At 38.0% G+C, this 24,076-nt stretch overlaps 2 protein-coding genes and 1 non-coding gene across 7 annotated transcripts in view; 1 reads left to right on the top strand and 2 right to left on the bottom strand.

Moving 5' to 3' along the window:
* Nucleotides 1-553: 553 nt before the first annotated feature.
* tia1 (TIA1 cytotoxic granule-associated RNA binding protein) lies at nucleotides 554-9,876 on the bottom strand. 5 transcript variants are annotated; one of them, XM_039662043.2, is made up of 13 exons: nucleotides 9,654-9,870; nucleotides 8,614-8,710; nucleotides 8,416-8,478; nucleotides 7,502-7,600; nucleotides 6,032-6,086; nucleotides 5,850-5,937; nucleotides 4,902-4,977; nucleotides 4,673-4,781; nucleotides 4,069-4,164; nucleotides 3,895-3,979; nucleotides 3,681-3,819; nucleotides 3,411-3,559; nucleotides 554-1,285 (listed from the first exon to the last, which is right to left on the bottom strand). In XM_039662043.2, the coding sequence occupies exons 1-13, from the start codon at nucleotides 9,680-9,682 to the stop codon at nucleotides 1,147-1,149; spliced, it is 1,224 nt and encodes a 407-aa protein (XP_039517977.1). In that variant the 5' UTR covers nucleotides 9,683-9,870; the 3' UTR covers nucleotides 554-1,146. The 5 variants fall into 5 exon arrangements, with proteins under 5 accessions (XP_039517977.1, XP_039517978.1, XP_039517979.1 ...); XM_039662044.2 differs by having other exon boundaries at nucleotides 3,411-3,556; XM_039662045.2 differs by lacking the exon at nucleotides 8,416-8,478 and having other exon boundaries at nucleotides 9,654-9,876.
* A 208-nt stretch (nucleotides 9,877-10,084) lies between these two features.
* Nucleotides 10,085-10,155, bottom strand: trnag-ccc (transfer RNA glycine (anticodon CCC)). The gene has a single exon. It is a non-coding gene; the product is annotated as a tRNA-Gly (tRNA).
* A 548-nt stretch (nucleotides 10,156-10,703) lies between these two features.
* The window catches only part of tmem232 (transmembrane protein 232), a 28,138-nt gene continuing 14,765 nt past the window's right edge, over nucleotides 10,704-24,076 (top strand). The window contains exons 1-10 of the mRNA XM_039661739.2: nucleotides 10,704-10,872; nucleotides 10,979-11,090; nucleotides 11,444-11,549; nucleotides 12,534-12,691; nucleotides 13,125-13,221; nucleotides 15,281-15,402; nucleotides 15,486-15,634; nucleotides 15,767-15,878; nucleotides 17,656-17,833; nucleotides 18,564-18,733. Of these exons, the coding sequence (XP_039517673.2) occupies nucleotides 10,742-10,872; nucleotides 10,979-11,090; nucleotides 11,444-11,549; nucleotides 12,534-12,691; nucleotides 13,125-13,221; nucleotides 15,281-15,402; nucleotides 15,486-15,634; nucleotides 15,767-15,878; nucleotides 17,656-17,833; nucleotides 18,564-18,733 (1,335 nt within the window). The 5' untranslated portion in view covers nucleotides 10,704-10,741. The remainder of the gene's footprint in view (nucleotides 10,873-10,978; nucleotides 11,091-11,443; nucleotides 11,550-12,533; nucleotides 12,692-13,124; nucleotides 13,222-15,280; nucleotides 15,403-15,485; nucleotides 15,635-15,766; nucleotides 15,879-17,655; nucleotides 17,834-18,563; nucleotides 18,734-24,076) is intronic.

Genomic DNA, 24,076 nt, shown 5'->3' with positions numbered 1-24,076 from the left:
AATTCTGATCCATTCAGGTTTCTCGTCTTGATACTAAATACTTCATTTAAAAAAAAAATTCAATGTTTCGATTTTATATACAGGATTAATCGCAATTCTAACAAAACGCCCGTTGCAGCGCGAGTCAAGAGACTTCTCTGGAAGAATCCCTAAACCATTTGGACCAGCATTTAACAGTGCCGCTAATGCCGAATAGTTGCAATGAAGCCCAAGCCCATTCCCCACCCACCTATCCTCCCTCCCTCCCTCCTACCTACAAAAAAAAGCAAGCAAGCAAGCATCCATAATCAACATCTGAATTATCTTTATATAGCGTCCCAACAGTTAAACACAGTTTGGTTATTTACATACAGAATGGTATACTGTACTTGTAAGCCCTCAAAAAAAGTGGAATGCAAAACAATTTAAAATACCTAAAATTTGCGTAACATCAAATTCTTGTGAAAACGTATTAATATTGTGCAATATTCATCTGCCTTCAAGGAAAAAAATGTGGCAGTCATCCCTGCAATTGGTTTAGTTTGAGAAATTGAATGTCTAATTAAAAAAATACAACAGTTGACATCCATTTTATTCATTTTATAAACAAAAACAAAAAAGGTTGACATTTCACACGATTCGTTGGTGTCGTCGCTCCTTTCAACAAAAGAATTTTGCTTTTAAAATGGCAAGTCCAAAAAAACAAAAAGGCAAAGCTTCATATATTACAAAATCAGCAGCTGAAATCGCTCTAAACAAACCCCCCCCAAAAAAAGCAAAATGGAAAAGTTGAAGTTGATTTTATTCGTTTATAGTACTTTGACTTAAAAATGGCATAGTCCTCTCCGAATAAGTCAGTCGGACACCAGGCCGAAGACTTGTGGATTTATGTGGGTGTGTGTTAATGCGTCTGAATATGCTTGTGTATCAGGGTGCGTGGTTTAATCCCAGTGTAGGGCAACTCGAGACCCCGCAATGATGAGCAAGATCTGCCTCAAAGTCTCAAACTCAAGGAAAATTACAAGTGGAGGATGGGGAGGATCGGAGGGGAATGGCACACCCCCTCCCCAGGCCAGCCATCTTGACAGGTGTTTGAGAATGGGGAGGGGGTGGTGTGTAGATCCCTGCTGCGGCCGCAGTAGAGTGCTAGAGATGTTCATCGCCCCATCAGTGTGTGTGGTATCCTGCAGTGCCCATGCTGGACTGGTTGGCTAGCACGGTTCCATTGACTCCCTGCGCAGACTCCACCACGCCTCCATTACTCACGGCACTCACACCAGTCCACCCAGCGCCAGCCTGTAAGTGACTACAACACAAAGTAGCTGATAGTTGGTGGAAGAGAAGAGAGCAGTTATATATATTGGCTTTTTATACCAGACACATTTTCATTTTAGGCTGGTGGCCCCTCATATTGATCATATTTCAGAGTTAAATGGGTGATGAACTGAGAAATCAAATTTTCCTTGATCTTTTGACATCTAAGAGGTCATCATATAAGAATATCCTGTAAGTTTCAGAACTGAAAACGTCCTTATGGGTCCAATAAAAGCTTTCATTGACACCAGGCCCAGCAAACGACTCGTTTTTAAAAGTGGGGAACTATGGTGACAGAGGATAAAACACCACCCCCGCAGAAGAAGATCAACGCCTACTTCAACACGGCCGGTTTAGCCCCGCCCACCGATTTGCACATTACATGCATAGCTAAATAACATAGGCCTACCTCGTGATGCGTATTGTCACTGCATATGCTTCCTCTGGATTCCAGTAGGACTGAATGGTTAAACTTTATTTTTAATGACGTTCCAGCTGATGAGGGTAAAACATTGTCCGTCTGTTCGCTTCATTTCACTGAGGATTGTTTTGTAAACAAGACTGGATTTGCAGACCAATTAAGATTAAAGAACGGTGCTGTGCCGCCTATATTGGATCCGACAGGAATGGTGCTACACACGGACTCTGGGGCGCACATGTATGAGCGAATAATTCCAGTTGTCATTTTATAACATTGGACGTTTTCAAAACAATTTCCCCCAAGTGCATTGACAGGTTAGATGAAACTCTAAATAGGCAAAACTGTTATCCACTCACAGCAGTGGGCGTTTACTTCCAAGTCTTCAGTGCAAGACGCCCATTAAAACCGAGCGTTTTTGAGCTAGGCTCAAAACTAGGGTACAAAATAGCCCATTACTTATTCATTTTGATGTTTTTGAATGCAAAAAACAAGCAAACGTTAAAAGTTGACCTCAGACAACAATATAAAATTTAAAAAGCCAGTTCATGACCCCTATAAAAAGCCCTGCTTTAGGCCCCGTCCACACATTTAAAAACGGAGAATTAAAACGAATATGATCTCCGTCCACACCAACGTTTTATCTGCGTATTAGAATTGATCTCAGTCCACATTAAAACGACTGAAAACGTGGATCACGTGACTATTCGCCAACACTGGGCATGCACGTGCCGGTGTAAACGGTGGCTGGCAAATAAAGGAAGGACATGTCATGACTGATGACACCCAATCATACAGCCGAGCGTGAGCCACTGCTTCATTGTTTCTAAAGTCCTTCGGTTTGTCCCGTCTGCACTAAAACACCCTGCAAAACGGAGCTGCAGCGTTTCTAAACTTGTTTTTCCTTTTTAGTCTGGACAGGAAGTGCAAACGTAGCAAAAGGTCTCCGTTTTTAAACGAAACCGTTTAGCAACTTGAGTGGAAACCAGTCTTTTCACACTAATTTATTTGGTGAGGCTTAGGAGCAACCCCCTTAATTTAATAGTTGACTTTTTGCACACTGATTTCAGATTCACATGCCCCTAAACACCATGAAGATAACAGCAATTGTAGATACAGCACACAGAGCAATTTCTAGCAACTTAATTGTAATATTTGAGCTGTGAATACATTTAGTTGTTGACCAATACATCATTTTTTTAATCAGCATTGGCCGCCAAGTGTCAGAAGCGGGAGTTGACAGGCTTTGACAGCACCAGCACTTCTCGATTTAATTATTTTTATTATCATTTGACAAATGTTAGAAGTAAACAAAAGGTATATGAAATGGTATTATAAGTAATTAAAAGGCTACAACAATAATACTTTCTCATTCTATTTGTCCAATCATCACTGGACACGCACGACCGACACAATTAAAATCCTTGATTTCAAACTATTTCCAGTTGGTCACGGTCATATTCAACTATGTACTGTATGTAAAATTAGCATTACCTGGTCTATATTTGTGAACATATGAAGTCCAGAACAAAGACACTTCCCAGGTAACCAAGCACACTGTTTATAATGTACTTAGTTTATATCTTGTACTTAAAAAGCACGTTTTACTATTTGTGAAAAATAGGATTACAGAATCAAGAAATTGCTAAAATGCAATCTTCTTCATTGCAAATAGAGGTATGAAGATCTGTAGACTTACTTGAAGCCCTGTTGATTCCAAGCCTGTCCGTACACGCCGTAAGTAGGTACCTGCCAGCCGTTAGGGACATACTGACTAATTTGTTGTGCGTTTCCGTACCACTGTCCCCACTGGCCGTATGGCTGTGCGGCGAAACCAACTTTGTTCTGCTTTAAGATCAGAAAAATAAAGAACATTAATCACATGCCTATCATTCACTTATGTTTATTCTCTTTATGTTGGCAAACATATTTCCCAAGCATAAATTCCACCTTTAATACTACTACTCACCTGGGGTACCTGCACCTGCTGCATGGGGGTCACCATGTCCGTAGTCTCTTTACCCCAGTAACATTTCACTAGATGACCTTCTAGGGACGTACCATTAACAGACACTATCGCATGAGCTGCACTTTCATGAGAGTTGAACCTACAAAGATGAAGATTGTCAGATCATCCTCTGCCGCGTTAGGACGTGTAACCACCACTTGAATAACAAACATACCTGACGAACGAGTAGCCTTTGTCTGGGAACACTCTAATTTCCATTATTTGGCCAAAGGGGGAAAAGGTCTGTCTCATGAGTTGTTCTACGGCAAAAAGAGAATTAGAATTAGCTTGCATTCAAAAGGGTTACACAGACAAGTAAAAAAAAAAAAAAAAAAAAAAAAAAACTCACCTGTAAGGCCTGTAGTGACTCCACCACAATAAACTGTGCAGTTGCTGGGGCTGGACTGGTTCACTACCTCATCGAACGACAAGTGCTTGGTGTTTGCTGTGAATTTGATTAAAGAAATGAGGATTAACCTTACAGGTCTCTGCACTTTTCACATTCATACACCCTTAAAAAAAAAAAAAATCAAGCCAATACACCAGGATCCACGTAATGACAAACAAGTTCTAGCAAGTCCCATCATTAATGGTAAACACAGAGTGACATGTTTTGACATGCCATAATACAACTGAACGAGCTTTAACTTTGTGGATGAGTTGAATTAAACAAGAGCTTTGTATGAAAACATCTAAAATAACGCAATAAATTCATGCGGACCACTTTAATACTGCTCGTCTCAACTCCCCAATCCACCATAATGAAAAAAAAAAAAAAAAAAAAAACACCATAGATGTTCATACAGGTTTGGAACAACAAAAGTTTAAGTAAATGACAGAATTTTCCTTTTTGGCAGAACTAACATTTTAACATGGGTAGGGGTTTCATGATGGCTAGTTTTCTCCTTATGAATAATAGTTGAGATGTCTGGCAAATGCATGCGAATACTCACTTTCATAGGTGGCTTTAGGCGCTGGGGGTTTTCTTGTAGCCCAGTTAGTCCTGATTTGCCTGCCGCCCAACCACTGTCCTCCCATCTGCTGAATGGCATTCTCTGCGTCCTGTAAACAACCAGTGGAAAAACATCAGCATTGCAAAATCCTCCAGGATTGCAGATGTTACACACCCTGGTTCTGCTTAGTCAAAAACCTGCATTTCCTGATGTTGGGATTGTGACTCACCCATTTGTTGAAGAATGAAACAAAACCATAGCCTTTTGACTTCCCCGTCGCCATGTCTTTCACTACACGTGCATCTCTGAGAAAAAAAGAGCAAAAGATGAAAGTGTTGAGAAAAGAGACCATATAAATTCCCCCAAAAAATGACACTGAAACTTGAGATTGAATGATTTTAAACATCACCAAGGGTAAAGTCATTAAATGTTTGTGCAAAACAAAACATTGCTGGCTAGTTACTAAAAAATATTTAGTGTTTAAGACAAAGAGAAAACTGACAGTGCCAGAAAACCATATCCATGAATTTAAATCCTACACTATTTAACAAAGCTAATAATCAGATCTCTGCATATTTAATAAAAAAAAACAAAAAAAAACCTGAGTTATAAAACTAAACCGAAAGTGAGGTAATGGTCAAAAATTTAGAAGTTAAGTTGACCTTCTTTGCATTATCCATATATGACCCATATATAAATATATACACACACATACATATAGATATATAAAAATGAAAATCAGTCAAAAGCATTTACAAAATTGTACACTAAAGCAAGTATTGTGTAAGGTCATTTAAAGGGATACTCCACTTTTTTTGGAAATAGGCTCATTTTACAACTCACCCTGTGTTAAACAGTTGAGTTTTACCGTTGTCGAATCCATTCAGCCGATTTTCTGATATTTAGAAGAATATCAGTAACCAGACAGTTTCTGGTCTCATTGACTTCCATAGTAGGAAAAAATATACTATGGAAGTCAATGAGACCAGAAACTGTCTGGTTACTGATATTCTTCTAAATATCAGAAAATCGGCTGAATGCATTTGAAAACGGTGAAATGAGCCTTTTTCCAAAAAAAGTGGAGTATCCCTTTAAACAGACTCAATGACTCAAAATGGTTAAATTCAACAACAACAAAAAGGGATTTTCTTGATTTAAAATGCATAATTTCACTTACGATATCCTCCCAAAGGGTGCAAAGGCAGCTCTGATATCATCAGTGGTGATTTCTGGACTGAGGTCTCCAACAAAGACGTGGAAGTGATCTAAATAGCACCAGACAAGAGTTACTTGGATTGAAGTATGAATTCCTGAAATCTGGCCTTCATTAGGCATCGAGGAACATGAAAAGCAACTCACTGCTTGTGTCTTTTTTCTGGCTGCTTGGTGATGTAGCCCAGTTCACCTTTACCTCCTAGGAGAAGGGTATAGGGAGGAAAAGATTGAAAGAAATGTTAGAAATGATAAAGACATGTTCAAGTCGCTGCTCTCTACTTATCTGACAATAAATCACTCTCCTTAACAAAAATGGATGATTGAATGTACAGCAGAGAGGAGGGAGACCTGACGCTACTCAATTCACACTTAGCTGTCCTAGTGAGAACTTATTTGAACAGGCAAAACAATCTTGGTAGTAAAAAGGTCCAAATAACAAGGGACTTACAAAACAAGTGAAATTACCAACTTGTATTACTCCTCAAATGGTCCTTCATTACCTGTTGAGGATAAAATATTTTGTACTGAATAGGCATAAGACGCTTAATCTGCCTCTAAAGTATAATATATTGGAAATAGACTTGTGGATTCAAATTCTAGATATTGAAAGAATAATATCGAATATACACTACCGGTCGAAAGTTTGTGGTCAATAACTTTTTTTGTAAAATATTAATACTTTATTCAGCAAGGATGGATTAAAGTGATCAAAAGTGACACTTTAAAAAAAAGATTCAAATAGATATTTTTCTTTGGAAATGTCTATTTCAAAGAATACTGAAAAAAAATGGATGGATACCATAAAAATATAAAAATCAGCATATTGGAATGATTTCTGAAGGATCATGTGACACTAAAAACTAGAGTAACAATAACAGGAATAAATTACATTTTTTTAATTTGATATAGTTTTATTTAATGCCATGTCAACTTCTGTGGCTTTCTTCATGGCAACATCTTACAAAAATACAAATTTCAGATATAAAATAAAAACAAAGCAAACTGAAAAAATACAGCAAACATCAAAATTTACTGGGGTTTTTTTTGTTTTTTAACAATAGCAGAATTGGTAAGCATAAGATGTTTTCTGTCAAAACATCAAATTCTTACCAACCCCAAACTTTTGAATGGTAGTGTACATGACAAAACATCTTGAAGCATAAAATGAAAAAGCTTTACAGGTGACATGACTATCAGAATGTGTCTTGCGTACAATAAAAACCAAAAAAAGAGGTAATGGTTGGTGCAGTATGTCAATTTGACTGGATTTCTGGCCATGCTTAAGCATAAAATGCACATTTCAAGGAAGCGATTCATCTAACAATGAACATACAAAAGCATGGGTCAACAAATTCAGGCTACAGAATTTAATCATGAATCATGTAGCATTGACACTAATCAATATTTTGGCAAATTCAAGTAAACGATAATGAGATTTATATGGCCTGAAACATAAAAAAAAAACATCTGGTCAACATGAAAAATGTCAAAATCTCCCTCTCAGCGCACATTGCACATCCAGCATACAGGCATTCTACTTAAAGTTTGCAAAAGATCTGAACTGTTTCACCCTCCCGTCCCAGCCCAACTCACCCTGTAGATACGATAGCTTACCTTACCCATTATTTTACGCCCATTCATGGCTGCGAGTGAGGCCGCTGCGTGCCTATGCTCGAAGAACTCCACAAAGCAGTATGGATCGTTACCTGCCGTCTGAAGGGAAATTAGCGCGATTAGACTACATTAACTTATTTAATGAAAGCCTTCACAGTTGTAATGACACATTTTGTCTTAAAAAAAAAACAAGTATCAGATAAAAGCCCCTTGTCTTTTCTACTGGTTAAGTAACTGCTGCAAGAAACCTTGTAATGTGTGTGTATGTATAAATATATATTTTTTTTATTATTGACTGACAGCACTATATAGGCGCTATATATATATATATATATATATATATATATATATATATATTTTATAAAGCATTGAGATGCTGATGTGAACATAACTTTAGAGTATTGTGCTTGAATGATGAGCAACAAAGAATTATTTCAAAATATCTGTCTTGGCGAGTATTCACGTAAACAGTCTGTTATGTCAAGCAGTCTTAGATCCATGCATTAGGTCTTAATTTAATAAATCTGCTGCTGTCTGTCATTAATGTCAATCATACAATAAAATAAAAGATGGAATCACTCTCTGATCTTGACTGAATAACTTTTGTAGCTTTAATAATAATCAATGTATTTGTAGATGACACTAAAAACTGGTGATTTATAAATCCTGATAGGCCTAATTCACCTTCTATATTTCTTACTACTTAACTTGTGTTAAATAGATATAAAATGACAAATTTGAAAGTGTTGTTCATTCCATTTTTTCTTATATTGTGTTCTAATTTAATAACAAAGATAAAATAACAACAACAAAAAAACTATAATGTAGTGATTAATATAGTCATTTGTATTAATAAATTGAAGGAAAAGATGCATAGCGATGCATAGAGAATAGTTTTATAATTAAATCATTACCCTTGGAATCATAACCGAATCATGAGGCAAGTGAGGATTCACACCTCTACTAGTATCGAGATGCTTATGAAAAACAAGAAAAACAAGTTACTGGTGCAAGAAATAAAAAATATCAATGCTAAATATATTCATTAAAAAAGATGAACTGAAAGACGGCATTAGCACACAACTTGCTGTATAAGCAAATTATATACTCACATCCACAATCATTTTACAGCTCTTACAGGGGCCAATCTGACCAAAGAGCTGCATAATAAGGGCTTCGGTCACATCCCGTGACAGGTTTCCAACATACCTGGGAAAAAGGGGGATATGGACATGACAATGAGTGACGGGTTCAATAGAAGAAGCATTTAAATGTATAATTTGACAGTTATTACAGGGGGTCCATGAGTGCAATCTTTGCTATCTTCAAGCACCTGAGTTACATTGATCCAATTGATCTACATTACAAAGGAATTAGGTAGGCATGAGCCGTTACTTAACCTTAAAAAACCTCATCCAGCAATGAGTTGCTTATCATGAATACAGGTTTGAAACAAAGAGATGACAAAACAGAAGCACGCACGAGCGCACAGGCAGCGCGCGACCAGCAACAAAAGCTCTTGTGCTGTCGGATACGAGGGACGAAAAGCCAGATATGACCAAAATATGCACACTTTGTACATTTTAATCCCGAATGTAACATTACACACAGGCGGACGTGTCAATTGAATAAGCATGCGGCATTTATAGAAGTAATGCTTTACAAATACGTCAGTAAATACACTAGACGGGTTCTTTGTCTAGCAATTCCCTAACGACAATGAGCTTTCAGTAAGTACAAGGCAACTTCACACACTCAAACACAGACAGCAGTGTGTGAGAGCGGCCCTGCTGTGGCCTCAACAGGCCTGCTGCAATTATCTAAATTAACTCAATAACTAGCACATGGTGTACGAAATTCTTTAAAATCACACGACTGCCCTGTGCTTAACAGTCTTGAGCGCTAAATGTACGCTAAAGTGAATCTCTTTTTCCAGTAATCAGAGCTTTTGTTTGGGACACGAATGTAACGTACACGTCTGCTTTGTGGTTGCATTTCCCTTAGCATCACACACGAGACTGCAATGAGTTAGAAATGACTTGAGCGAAATGACAAAACGGAACGTGTTTTTTAAAAGGCTATGGTGTGAATGACTTGATCTGATATGAAGTTTTCGGTCTAACGTGTTGGCGTACAATGCCGATATACGTACAGGGTCTTGGGCTGCTCGTCGTCCATCATATTTTCCCGATCGAATTAAGACAACGAACCCTGAGAGAAACTCCTCTTGTGTATATTTGAGATGATCTCGAGTTCCGCCTGTGTCTCGCTCTTTCCAGTGTTGTTACCCTCTCTGTTCTCCGCCAAACCTGTTATAATGAGAGTAAATGTGAAATGCCGCCTCGGCTGACTCCAGTTATGAACAATGGAAAGGCGACATAAGATGGCGGAGGAACCGGACCGGAAATGCTTCAGCGCATGCGCGCACGAGCTACAAAGCGCACAAAAAGCAAGCTTTGAAAATGCGTCTGACCACCGCACTGTACATTAAATACAAATGTATTTACAGTATACGCAGTGTTCAGAGTAGTAATAGACAAGAAAAGTCAGTGATATTTTTAAATTTACCGAGCCAAAAGAGGATGCGCCGCCCGGGAATCGAACCCGGGTCGCAAGAATGGGAATCTTGCATGATACCACTACACCAGCGGCGCTCTATGGATGCAAGGAAATTGGATTGGATATCATGCTTTGATATACGTCAAAATAGAAGGTTGATGTTATATCATACTAGGAAGTAACTCTTGGGAAAAAAAGAGAACAATTACGGCATAAAAAGTAAATTATGAGAAATAAATCGACTTTTCGTGTCACAACGTTTTACATAACATTAATTAATTATAAATTCCTATACATTTATAAATATAATTCCGAAATGTATAATATTAATAAAATATAATTATAATTATAATAAAATTTATAATATAATTCCGAAATAAACAATTACTACTTATGTCAAAATGTCATATTTCATGTAATTATGTTGACTTTTTGTCTAATAATTATGACTTTAAGTCATAAAGACATTTATGAATTTAATGATTTACCAAAGCATTTTTATTATTAGGTGATAAAATGAATTTGGCTCCTTCAAAATACAATATACGAAATGTTGTTGTTGTGGACCAGATAGCCAAGGTAACACTTCAGCAACGAAGAGGTACGTCACTGCTGCCACACGCAGTGTGTGTGTGGACTTTTTGCGTTGTGCGAGACTGTGGTGAACCTGAACGCATCAGAATGCCTATACTCAAAATTCCTGTCAAACATTATTTAGGAATAGTTTCTCAGTCTCAACAATCGGATTTTAAAAAACGTTTCAGAAAAAGGGCCGAAGAAACTGATTCTGCAAGAACCTCCACTGTCAGAAGGTATCAAAACAAATTAATCGCAAATAATTTATTGTTTTACTGAAGTGCTGATGCCAAAATAACTTATTATTAAACTGACATTAACTATGACATTTTCCTATTAAAGAAACCCCTTTGAAACAACAGAGGGATTCCTTGAAAAATACAATCAGGCACAAGGCTCCAAGGAGCAGGAAAAATATGAAAATCTCGCAGATGTGTTTCTTATTCGATGCAAGGTATTACACGTTTTCTTTGTTGTTTGCCCGGTTTAAATGCCCTAATTTGGTCTAAATCAATACAATGCATAAACTGCTTAGACTAGTCTTAAAAGTAAGTCATCTAACGTTACTTATCTTCAAGTGAAGTCTGTTCCTAGCTATTTAAAAGCCGTTAACGTGCATAAAAAGGTAGATCTGTCTAATTTGAATTTTAAAAAATGAGTTTTGACATAGTTTGTGCAACTGGCCACAAAACCCTCGAAAAGGGCGCTTGAATAACTTAGTTGTGATGAAATTGGAGCATTACTCTCTCCAGCCACAAGGTGGAGACAAACCTCTATTGATGAAAACACTCGACTCTTTGTCCTCAGCGTCTTGCTGGATTCATATCTTCTGGTGAAGGCAAACACGTTGATCTTCCCGGGGCCTGGACACAGCTTCTTCTGCTGAGCTTGTGCAATGGAAAAGTAAAAAATGGTGTGTTCATGACATGCAACGACAAACAGTTTCTTTTTCTTTTTTTTTTCTTTTTTTTTACACAAAAATACCATGGTACAATGTTACAGAATTCATAGTGAGAACCATCTTTGGGCTCCAGTACTCTGTGAGCAATATTGTATAAGATGTTAATGCTACTTGACACCTTGACAAATGACACTTTTAGAGGCGGGGTAGGTGATTTGTTCCAGAATTTTTGTTTTTTGTTATACTGTTATACTCTTCACATCCTGATAGTGGTCTTAATGTTTGTATGTGTTATTGTGTGTGGAAGGTGTAGGACCATAAAAAGTTTGGTCCAATGCAATGATACAATGTCCTACCTGCCTGACAACGTATGCAATTCCATACCTTCACGCACTGTGGTCATGCAGACATTACAAAGCTAGGCATAATGTTTATGGTTAGACAGACACGTCACTGAACGACACAGTTCCGACACAGACACGACACAGTTCCTCCTAAACCAGTTCCTCCTAAACCAAAAAAACGAGTTTATGCTGCGTTCACCCCATAACTACTGTAATTTGGAAGAGATGGAAACCCATGACGTTATATTCTGAGTAGTTCATGACTCAAATTTGCTTTTCCCACACTATCAACGCTGAAATGAATCTGCAGCAGTCAGGTGGTACAGGTCAGTGCTCTTTTAGTTGTCATTATTGTAATGTTATGTGTTTTCAGACATTTTTGTTTGCTCCTCGCATTCACATGTTTTGGAGGAGGCGTGGCTTTGCTCTGAAGGGAGGGTGGGATCTCATGCTTTCAAAGCTAGCTGCCTGAAAATTACCTACCCTAACTTTAAAGACTGAATAATTGCAATATTCTCATACCATGATTACTATAACTATGGTAAATACATTTCCAAAAACATAACACAACCATGGTAATTCAGTTAATTTTGTTTGGGGGGGGGGGGGGGGGGGGACAACATGAAAGGTGATGGCCATTAATTTTTTTCAGATTCACTGGATGTCCTGGTCATGTCATTGGACCATGCACCCATCCATGCAGATCAGATCCCTGTGCTGTTCCACCTGGCAGAGTCAATCCAGTGTTTCCTGTGCTCTGACACAACTCTATCGGACCTTCCAAGTTCTTATAAGATGAAGATGATGCAGGTATATGCTACATAATTTAATATCACTAAACATGGTTCCTTTATTATAGTAGTTAGTTACTGAATTAGTAATATATATATGAAGAGTTCAGATGCAAAAGCCTCTAAGTGCAATTTGAAATTTCCTTCTAAAATTATCATTTTTATCAAGCTTGTATATTTAAGTTAAGTAATTTCACTTAAATGGCAATGAAGATTACCTATTAATTGTCATTTAAGTGAAATTACTGAACTTAAATATACAAGCTTGATAAAAAATGGTCATTCTAGAACAAAATTTCAAATGGCACTTAGAGGCTTTTGCATCTGAACTCTTCATATATATATATATACATATATATATATATATATATATATATATATATATATGAAGTCTTTATTTATATATGGCTCTTTTTATATATAGATCGACTGTTTTTTTTTTTTTTTTACAGCTTGGATATTTGGTCTCTCTGAGGCTGTTCATCTTTCAACTGACTGGTAAATTAAATGGGCATCAGCTAAGCAGCATCTATCTTCACAGCTTGAAAGGTTTGGGATTGCCTCAACTTAATAATTATTGCAAAACAATAAAACCTTTATATTACATATTTTTGAGGGTTGTGACAAAACCACAGGACTGCAAAATAAAAGTTAATGTACCAAGGAATTATTTTAGATTGTTCTGATAAAAATGTTTAAAAGTTTAATGTAGAAGTTACCCATACAAACACACCCCTTCCTTCATTGCTCCACCCCCAAAATGCACAAACACACAATGCAACAGTGGATGTCTCTTGATCACAGCTGAAGCAAAGTAATATAATGCTTTGCACAAAAAATAAAGCAGGATGGTGAAAAAACAACAAGGAGTTCTGTGTTAGTCACCAGCTCCACACACATAATAACACACAAGCAGAAACAACGCAACCTTGGCATCTGATTTCAGAGTCCGTTTCAGGGCGCTCCAGCGCTGGAAAGCTTTTCTAATATTAACGCCATCTCCTTTTCTGCAGTCTTTCCTCAAATCTCCCTCTTGCTCACTCTCGCTCTCTCTTCCCCCATCGTGAGTGTACTGCTGATTGGCTACGGGTGTTTTGTGGTGCTCGGTCTGATCCACTTTTAACAGCATTTCTCAGAAATCGCTTAGCATAGTATTATATGATATTTATGGAAGCCCATTTCCACAATATAAGGTAAAATAAATCATGCTTTGGTAAATCATAGTAATGACATAAAAGTTAAAATGAGTTACTAAGACATAATGAGATAAAACATTTAAATAAAAACTTAAATTTCTGACACACTAAAGTCTGTCAGAAATTGACCAAAAAAATGAAATTATAATATTGAAAAATAAATCATAATTTTTCATGTGTCATTTACTAATTCATACTTACTTAGTATGTCATAATTCTGAATTTGTCATAATTATAATTTAACAACACATTATTATTATTTTTAGGTGGCAGAAACAGGCTTCCATAATTATGTTAATGATATATTTATATTTTATTAAAATGATAGGTAACACTTTAGTTTACCACCCAGTTCTCAATATTAACTAGTTGCTTATTATCATGCATCTTACTACTATATTTGCTGTATATTAGTACTTATGAAACACAAATTAATTCCTTATTCTGCATGACCATATGCTACATCCCTTAAAGGAGTAGTTCACTTTTAAAAAAAAAAAACTTTTGCTGATAATTTACTCACCCCCACCAACGATTCCAGACGACGAATAAGGGTCTTATCAAGCGAAACGATCACTCATTAAAAAAAAAAGTTTAAGTTTTATAAGCTCAAATGGTCACCTTGCTCTGTTCTGTGATGCGCGTTTGTGACTCTCCTGTTCGAACTCGTTTATCGAATGTTTTTGTGGCTCAAGAATCTTTTTTCATGTCATTTGGTTCATTCAACGAACGAAATGAACGAGATGACTCGGGAAAAGATTTGTTCATTTTGATGAACGAGTTCGAATAGGAGAGTCATGAACGCGCATCACAGAACAGAGCAAGGCGACCATTTGAGCTTATAAACTTAAACTTTGTTTTTGTTTTTTTAAATGAGCGATCGTTTCGCTTGATAAGACCCTTATTCATTGTCTGAAATCGTTTAAAGCGCTTTGAACAGTTTGCAGTTTGCACTAAACTGTCTTTTGGACCTTGAACCTTTTGGTTCCCATTGAAGTCCATTATATGGAGAAAAATCCTGGAATGTTTTCATCAAAAACCTTAATTTCTTTTCGACTGAAGAAAGAATGACATGGACATCTTGGATGACATGGTGGAGAGTAAATTATCAGCAAAAGCTACCCCTTTAATCCTACTCAATACTTAAAATACTCAATACTCAAAACATACTAACTATTAATAAGCTGTTATTAGGAGTTTTTTGAGCCAAAAGACAGTTAATAGTAAGTCAATAGTGATAGCTGGACACTAAAGTGTGACCAAGTGATGTATTAGGTTATAGAGTGAGGACGTGTGACTCCAAAGTTTAAATGTTGCTAATGGCAAGTGAAATTGTGGGACATGTTTTGTCCAATGTCACAAGAATCAGTGGAATGCATATAAAGTTTGCAGCTGTCTTTATCTGTTGACAGGGCTGTTGAAGTGTGAAACACGCTTCCAAGAGTTCCCGGACTTGTTATTTTCTATTCACTTCATGATGCACGTCGGGGGGGTTCTGTCTGGTCTCAAACTTACCGAGGACACTTCAGTGCAGGTTTGAAGGCTAGGTCAATTATATCGGAAAAGAAGTGCTGAACTGAATGATTCACTGTATTGAAAACTCTGTTTGATTGACAGGTCTCCATGGAAGCACAGGAGCATGGTGTTAACCAGGTCCTAAGGCAGTGCCTTTTCAGCTATCACTGTGTGCAAAACAATAGCACTCAGCTCTCTCAAGTGATCAAACAGCTTATGTTGCTGAGAGATAAACTTCAACAAGACAACTGGTGCGTGAAGTGTGTTTGTGAGATACTTTCCACAGGTTTTTTATGTTATATACCAGTAAGCAGCTTAAAGGTGGAACTGTAGGTTAAAACCCCAGAGTAACATCAGTCTTTTTTTACCTCCACTGTTCTCAGGGTCGACTGTGGGTTAGGACTGATGGTTCTGGGAGAGGTTGCCAAATCTAGCATGCTGTGCCTTCAGACCCTCATGAGCCTTCACATGGTCCAAACACAAGAAAGCACTCAGGTCCTTAAAGGAATAGTTCACTTTAAAAAATAAAAAAAAAAAAAACTTGTGCTGATAATTTACTTACCTCCATGTCATCCAAGTCATTCTTTCTTCAGTCGAAAAGAAATTAAGGTTTTTGTTGAAAACATTCCAGGATTTTTCTCCATATAATGCACTTTACTGGTAAATAAATGGTTCAAGGTCCAAAAGACAGTTTCAGTGCAAACTGCAAACTGTTCAAAGGGCTTTAAACGATTCCAGCCGATGAATAAAAAAAAAAAAACAAAGTTGAAGTTTTATAAGCTCAAATGGTCGCCTTGCTCTGTTCTGTGATGCACGTTCGTGACTCTCCTGTTCAAACTCGTTTATCAAATTGAACGAATCTTTTTTCGTGTCATTTGGTTCATTCAACGAACGAAATGAACGAATTGACTCGGAAAAAGATTTGTTCATTTTGATGAACGAGTTTGAACAGGAGAGTTACGAACGTGCAGATATGGACATCTTGGATGACATGGGGGTGAGTAAATTATCAGCAAAAGTTTTTTTAAAAGTGAACTACTCCTTTAAGAAAGTACTAATGAACTGGGTTTAGAACATCAAGATTACACTCGAGAGCTAGTTGACTGTGCGTCTGCAACTGTAGTTAGACACATATCAGAATATCTATATCTTCAGCAGATGACTTTGCGGAACTAACACAATACAACAAGACGCAGGTGTCAGTTAACAAGACATTAATTCAAGAATGCTTTGAAATATATACCCAAGTTTGGTCTTGTTTTAAAGGAAACACTCATCAGATTATTGCTGAAGTGAAAACCCTTGAAAAAATGAAAGTATGTAAAAGTTATGGAAGTTTAAATTCACAGTAAATCAAATATACTGTATTATATATTTTTTTATTTTATATAAAATATATATATTTTACAAAATATTTTTTACTCTAAAATTATTATAAAATCAAAGCCATAAATCTAACTTAAGTTATGTTCCAAGTTTGAAGTTGATATCACAAAAATTGAAGTTCCCATGAGATTTTGTTTAGGCGTAGTACCAAAAATAGCCACCGGGTGCCATTGAATTCCATTGAATTTAGTTGTATACATTCTGCCTTAACAAATTAATACATTTCTGTCCAAATATCAATTTTGGAACAAAATTTGGAACCTCGAGACTCAGACCTTTCTGAAAATATGTGTTTTGTCAAGATTAGAAAAGGTTTTGATAATAAATTATGAAATATAATGATGCACAAAAGGGGAGGAGCCTGTTAAAATAAGCACGGTTTCTATGGTAACGCAATATTCAATTATAAAACGTGTTCAAAGGATGAATTCTGAGTTTATAAGCTTTCAAATGATACCCAATTTATGATAACTACTAAAATATGTGATATAATAAAAAAAGGCGATACAAAAATATATTATATTTTAGAGGATAATATATATATATATATATATATATATATATATATATATATATATATGTTTTATTATGAACTTTTAACATAAAAACAGAAGTTTTAATTTGTAACACGAAACAGGGGTAGAATATGTATTTAGAAGTCTTAGACCTTTCCAACAATATATAATTTGTCATAATTAGATTGAGATTTAATAGAAATATAGTGAAGTAAAGTTAGGCGTCCCCGGTACCGCGATGGTGACAGTTAAATAAATCTGTGTGTCATACTCAAAAAGGTTCTAAATAAATCTTTAATCATATGATTAATTAATACTCATTTTGTGAAAGTATTTTTATTTATTTATTTGTTTGTGTTTTGTTTATGCAGGAAATGGCATCACAGAAAGCATCCTGGCCATGGCAGTTGGAGCATATATACTGCTCCATTTTGATTGACATTTGCCTGAACAGCTGCTGTGCTGGAATTAGGAAAACAGCCCTCATTGGGCAGTCAAACTCTTTTCCATGCAGATGTTCTGGAGGACTTTTAACTTTGCTAAAACAATGTAAGTTCTTTAGACAGAAATATGCATAAAGGCTGTGTCTGAAAATTTTAAAATGCTGCCTTTGGTGGATGTATGGCATCAAGGCACATCCAAATCCAATGTTAGCTTCACTTCCATGTGTCCTACGATTCCGTTCATCTGGTGGTTGGGGGTCAGTTTGTGTGTAAATGTACATTTTTGACCAACGTTTTCCCCTTTTATGGCATATTAATGAGAAATTACTATTGTAGTAATGAAATATTTGCTTAGTTATAACCAAAGCTCTCTCTATTTTGTTCACTATACCGTAGATCAGTAAACCGTTACACCTTAGAAGTTTGAAATCAGTTTCTTGAAGTACCTTTGTGCGTAAATGCTGCAAAGTCATTGCCTGACAAGGCAGCAAGGCAACAAGTTTTTGGATGCAGCCAATGTCTGCATTAAACTAGAATCATACTCAGAACTAGAGGTAGCACTAATTACATAATAAAAGTCTTTGGGATAAAGTTTATATACAGTGGCTTCCAAAAAATATAATCACATAAAATTATGTTTCTACCTATAAAATAAGTTAAGTATTACACCTTTGGTAACTTTGCACTGCAGGACACCTGTGTTAACTTGAGGAGAACTGATTTTATACATCCACTAAAAGTATTTGTAACAAAAAAAATACCCTTTTCAAATACTTTTTGGGGCTATTGATAATGTCTATTATAAAGATAAGTAAAGTAGATATCTTTGTCTGTAGCGCATGAAGACAAATGGAGGCTGCGGTACAGTGTGGTTCTGGGTTTGGCACAGATCAGTCGGAAGATCACGCTTTCCGAGAGTCTGAGGAACACGGCCTGGATAACACTTCAGAAACACCTGAACCGGGAGACAGACCCCCGCATAATCAATGCTGTGAGGATCTTTGAGGTACTCCAGTTTCCTGCTACTACAAAGTGTATTTATTTCAAATATTTACACACTACTCTCAACTGAAGGAAAAGGCAAATGCCCCTAAACTGGCCTGTCAATTATGTCTTCCACTATTGCTCATGTCTTTTAACAAGGCTTTTCATGTTTAGAATATTTCCCTCTGCCCTATTTATATTTCTGGAGTCAGCAAACATTAGTTATGAGCAGTGTTGGGAGTAAAGTAAATTAAGTATGGCATTACTTTTAAATCTACATCAAAATATTTGAGTTACTTTTCAAATAATAATTTACGACTGACACCTCTCCTGTCCCCATGTTGAGAGAATTCGGATGTAAAGGTGTAATGTGCGCTGGTTTTAAAACTGACAAAAGTATACTTAATGTATTTAATCTCAATAAGTTACCCTTAAGTACCAGCAGATGGCAGCCTCGTCCTTCACTGTTTCTTCACTCTTTTATTCCCGGACTTCTGCCCATTATTAGTTAACCTGTTTCAGCTGTGTCTTGTTATCTTAGTTCATTATTTTGCCCTGCATTCTTTATGATGTCTTGGTTTAAAGTGTTGGTTTGCATTCGCTGTCCGCATTTCGAGCAGGTCCAATGTTTCTTATGTTTATCTCTGCTTGAGTTTTGGATTCCTCGTTCCTGTTATCCCTCTGTGAATTGAATGTGTGTTTGGACTGATTACATGTGCTGATTGACCCTCTGCCTGGTATGGACTATGACTTTAGATTACATTTGTCATTAAACTGTGTTTGGATTCTTTCTCTCTCTCTAAAATTCTTTTGTTGTTTTTGTTGCTGAAGTAAAAGTTTTTACTTCACAATAAACTTTCTTCTTTCTTTTCCTGCGTTCTTATCTTCTGTAATCCAGAATGGCAGCACAGCTGAAAGGTTTGAGAGCTGCACCCTCTACTGTACATACATGAATTTGCATTTCCTACAGCCTGAGGCTGTTACAGATTGTGTTGCTAGAACACACATGAATACGAAGATGAAGAAATACAGTTTTTAAAGGGACACTCCACCCATTTGCATTAAGATTTCCATTGTTAGAAACCCACTATTGAATGGTCGTGCAACACTCTCTCATTTTCCCCTGAGACAAGAGAAATCCGCTATTTACCTTTTTCACTTCCTCCTACAATGACGCAAAAATCGTAATTTTTTCGTCATTGTAGGGGGAAGTATATGAGGGGGGGATTTCTGTAAAGACTACAAGCACTAGTGCCCACCCTTTCAAACCCACCAAAAGGGGGTTGGACCTAATGCGCTAACAGACCTATCACAGATCAATGCCAGTGCGGTTGGTTTCACCGGCAGAAACATTTGAAAATATGGACGAAGGTACTGAATACGCAGATGGATGCATTATGGATAGGGTTGGGTACCAAAACGCGGTGCCAATAGGGAACCGGTTCCGACACAAACGGTAATAACCAGACCGAATAAGAAGACCTGACCGAATGTCTGAGTCTCTGTGTCATGAAGCGCACACACACAAAGTCTCTCGCTCTCTCCCTCTAGCACAGTCTGATCTGTCTCGTATGCACGCTTTTGCTCACTCGCTCTAGATTCCGGGAGATTTTAACTAATTTGCGGGCATCAGAGAGCCATTAACAATATGAGGAAGACTTGCCGAAAGAGATGCCGAAAACAAAACGCTCCAAGGTTTGGTTGCATTTCACATGTAAAATTACGCGCAAGTGTGGCGATTGTCTGAAGCCCATATAGAATCACTCCAATACATTGACTGATGGCACGGGCATCGTCTTGACGCTCTTACGTTGTCATATTATATTAGCACATTTATTATATTATATTATATTATATTATATAGATGAGACTCGACAACAATGAACAGAAAAAAGGAAACTTAAAGGGCACCTATTATGCCGCTTTTTACAAGATGTAATATTGGTCTTGGGTGTCCCCAGAATGTATTTGTGAAGTTTCAGCTCAAAATACGCCATAGTTAATTTATTATAACCATTTGAAAATGTCATTTTGGGGCCTGTTTGAAAATGAGCTGTTTTGAGGCATGCCACTTTAATGCAAATGAGCTGCATATCCCCGCCCTGCCTTTGGATGAGGGCGTAACTTGAAACCTATGGCTATGGCAGAAGGGGAGAGTGAGAGACGCGCTGTTTTGTCTGTCATTCAGCGTACGTTTGAATCGGAATAAATAAATAGCACGAAGAGACTCCGGCAGAATAAACACAAATGAGAATGGACCAGTACGTCTCGGTATGGTTATTTGATACATTTATGTACTTTAGCGTTGTAATCGCGTCCTCTTTGCAAGTATGGTGGAGCAACACACACACAGACACACAAACACTAACGCTGGCGCATTTTTTTAAACTAACGTTACATACACATTCTGTGATAAAGTTTGCTACGTAACTTACAAGCGAAATTACATTTGCGAGGGACCTGTGGCGTCATGTTTACTTGTCATACAGGTGCTTCTGTGGCAAATGTGAGAAGATGGCTAACTTACAGAACAAGAACATATATGCGTTTTTTAATACAATATCTTTAAAAATATATATATTTATAAACGTGTGGTTACACACTATACAAACAAGGTTTAAATTATATACACAGACATCCTACGACGACAACAACTTTAGACGCATTTGTTGTTGAATTGGCTGACATCGACTGAAAAGACTATTTGCTCAAAAATCATAAAACACACTTACTGTTACTGGATGTGACGGTGGATCGCAAACAGTAGACGACGATCCACAGTTGAGGATTAACTTTTAAGCCACAACAACAGGATTAACCCACGAGTCCACGACAGAACACTTAAATTATGTTTCCAAGAGACATTACCGGCTGTCGTCGTTGAAACAATGGAGGATGATGTGTACAGATCACCGAGGGCGGGGTTTATGCCACAGCCACACTGTCAATCAAACCCCTTTCTCACTTTCTACGTCACAAAGAGCTGAATCTCAGAACAGCTCGTTCTGAGACAGCGCATATGATTTATTGAGATTGTAAAAAAAACACTGGGTGTATTTTTATCATTCTAGGGTGGTTTTGCTCACACACTGCCAACACACATATGTTCAAACACCATGTAAAAGTGAATTTTCCATAATAGGTGCCCTTTAAAGGGTTAGTTCACCTAAAATGAAAATTATGTCGTTAATGACTCACCCTCATGTCGTTCCAAGCCCGTAAGACCTCTGTTCATCTTCGGAACACAGTTTAAGATATTTTAGATTTAATCCGAGAACTCCATTGAAAATGTATGTACCTTATACTGTCCTTGTCCATAAAGGCAATACAGACATCATTAAAGTAGTCTATGTGACATGAGTGGGTTAGTTCGAATTTTATGAAGCATCGAAAATACTTTTTGGTCCAAACAGCAAAAACAACGACTTTATTCAGCATTGTATTCTCTTCCGGTTCTGTTGTCTTTGCTCGTTCACGATTCCAATGACGCAGCTGACGTGTTATCACGTGTTGTACGTGTTATCTACTAAATTTCTCCACACATATTTTTTCCGAAATAAGGTCCCACGAGCCGGAAGCGGAGGGGTGGGACTTAGGCTCTCTATGTATTGATATGACATCACAGATCTTTGGTTCTAAAACATGACAACACTAGGACTGAGTTTAAAATCCTTGCAACTCTTCTTACTCATTTATTACTTCTTAGTTTGTACTTTGCACATTAGCAGTTTAGAAAGTTGCAGTGAAATGGTGTAGCAAAATTCCTGTCAAAAAAGCAAAAAATGTTGCTCGAGTGTACAATTTACAACAACGTACACCATCACACCATTTCATCAATACAGTGTAAACCTACATCTCCCAATCCAACACCATCTGGCTTCTGATGTGCATGGGGTGAAAGAAAGTGGGGCAGAGAAGTAGTCTAAAAAAAACATACAAAGGAAGAACTATAATGACTTTCATAAAAAAAAAACATGAACAGATCAGTAGTCTTTGAACATTCAAATATGAATGAATAAGATCAAACGTTTGACATTAACTATCTGAATGTGTTTTAATTAATGATATGTTAAGCATTAATGTGCATGTGAAATTGTTTGTTGATGTCGTATTAAAGTTATTAATATATAATTTGTGAGGCACATAATTTATTGGTCAGATGCCACTTGCTCTTTGCGGCAAAGTGATTGTAACGGTCACCAGGTGGAGTGCCCTTGAGAATCACCAGAGGGCACTCCACACCAGATGTTCATGTTTCCCTCACAACTACATTTCCCAGAACTCACTGCCCGGACTCATCACTGATCTCATTCACCTGTACCTCATTCACTGATTGCATTCACCTGTGTCTCATCCTGTTAGTGTGTCTATATATACCTTGTGTTCACGTTCAGTGTTTGCGAAGTCTTGTTTACTTCACAAACGTCACTTCTGCCGAGCCAGAGACGCTTCACGTCACTTCTGCCGAGCCAGAGACGCTCCACGTCACTTCTGCCGAGCCAGAGACGCTCCACGTCACTTCTGCCGAGCCAGAGACGCTTCACGTCACTTCTGCCGAGCCAGAGACGCTCCACGTCACTTCTGCCGAGCCAGAGACGCTTCACGTCACTTCTGCCGAGCCAGAGACGCTCCACGTCACTTCTGCCGAGCCAGAGATGCTTCACGTCATTTCTTCCAAGCCAGTGTCTAAAGACAAGATGGCTGATTCAGAGACTGTTCAAATCACTTCTGCTGATCCAGATTCTGTTCACGTCACAGCCTTCGAGCCAGTGTCTCCGGACAAGATGGCCGCCTTCGAGCCAGTGTCTCCGGACAAGATGGCCGCCTCCGAGCCAGTGTCTCCGGACAAGATGGCCGCCTCCGAGCCAGTGTCTCCGGACAAGATGGCCGCCTCCGAGCCAGTGTCTCCGGACAAGATGGCCGCCTCCGAGCCAGTGTCTCCGGACAAGATGGCCGCCTCCGAGCCAGTGTCTCCGGACAAGATGGCCGCCTCCGAGCCAGTGTCTCCGGACAAGATGGCCGCCTCCGAGCCAGTGTCTCCGGACAAGATGGCCGCCTCCGAGCCAGTGTCTCCGGACAAGATGGCCGCCTCCGAGCCAGTGTCTCCGGACAAGATGGCCGCCTCCGAGCCAGTGTCTCCGGACAAGATGGCCTCCTCCGAGCCAGTGTCTCCGGACAAGATGGCCTCCTCAGAGCTAGTGTCTCCGGACAAGATGGCCGCCTCCAAGCTAGTGTCTCCGAACAAGATGGCCGATCCAGTGTCTCCGGACAAGATGGCCGATCCAGTGTCTCCGGACAAGATGGCCGATCCAGTGTCTCCGGACAAGATGGCCGATCCAGTGTCTGCTCCCGATCCAGTGTTTGT

The sequence above is a fragment of the Pimephales promelas genome, chromosome 4 (genome assembly GCF_988280905.1).
Source record: "Pimephales promelas chromosome 4, fPimPro1.hap1.1, whole genome shotgun sequence".
NCBI lineage: Eukaryota > Metazoa > Chordata > Actinopteri > Cypriniformes > Leuciscidae > Pimephales > Pimephales promelas.
The sequence above is the reverse complement of the archived record's forward strand: the minus strand, read 5'-3'. Positions and strand labels throughout refer to the sequence as shown.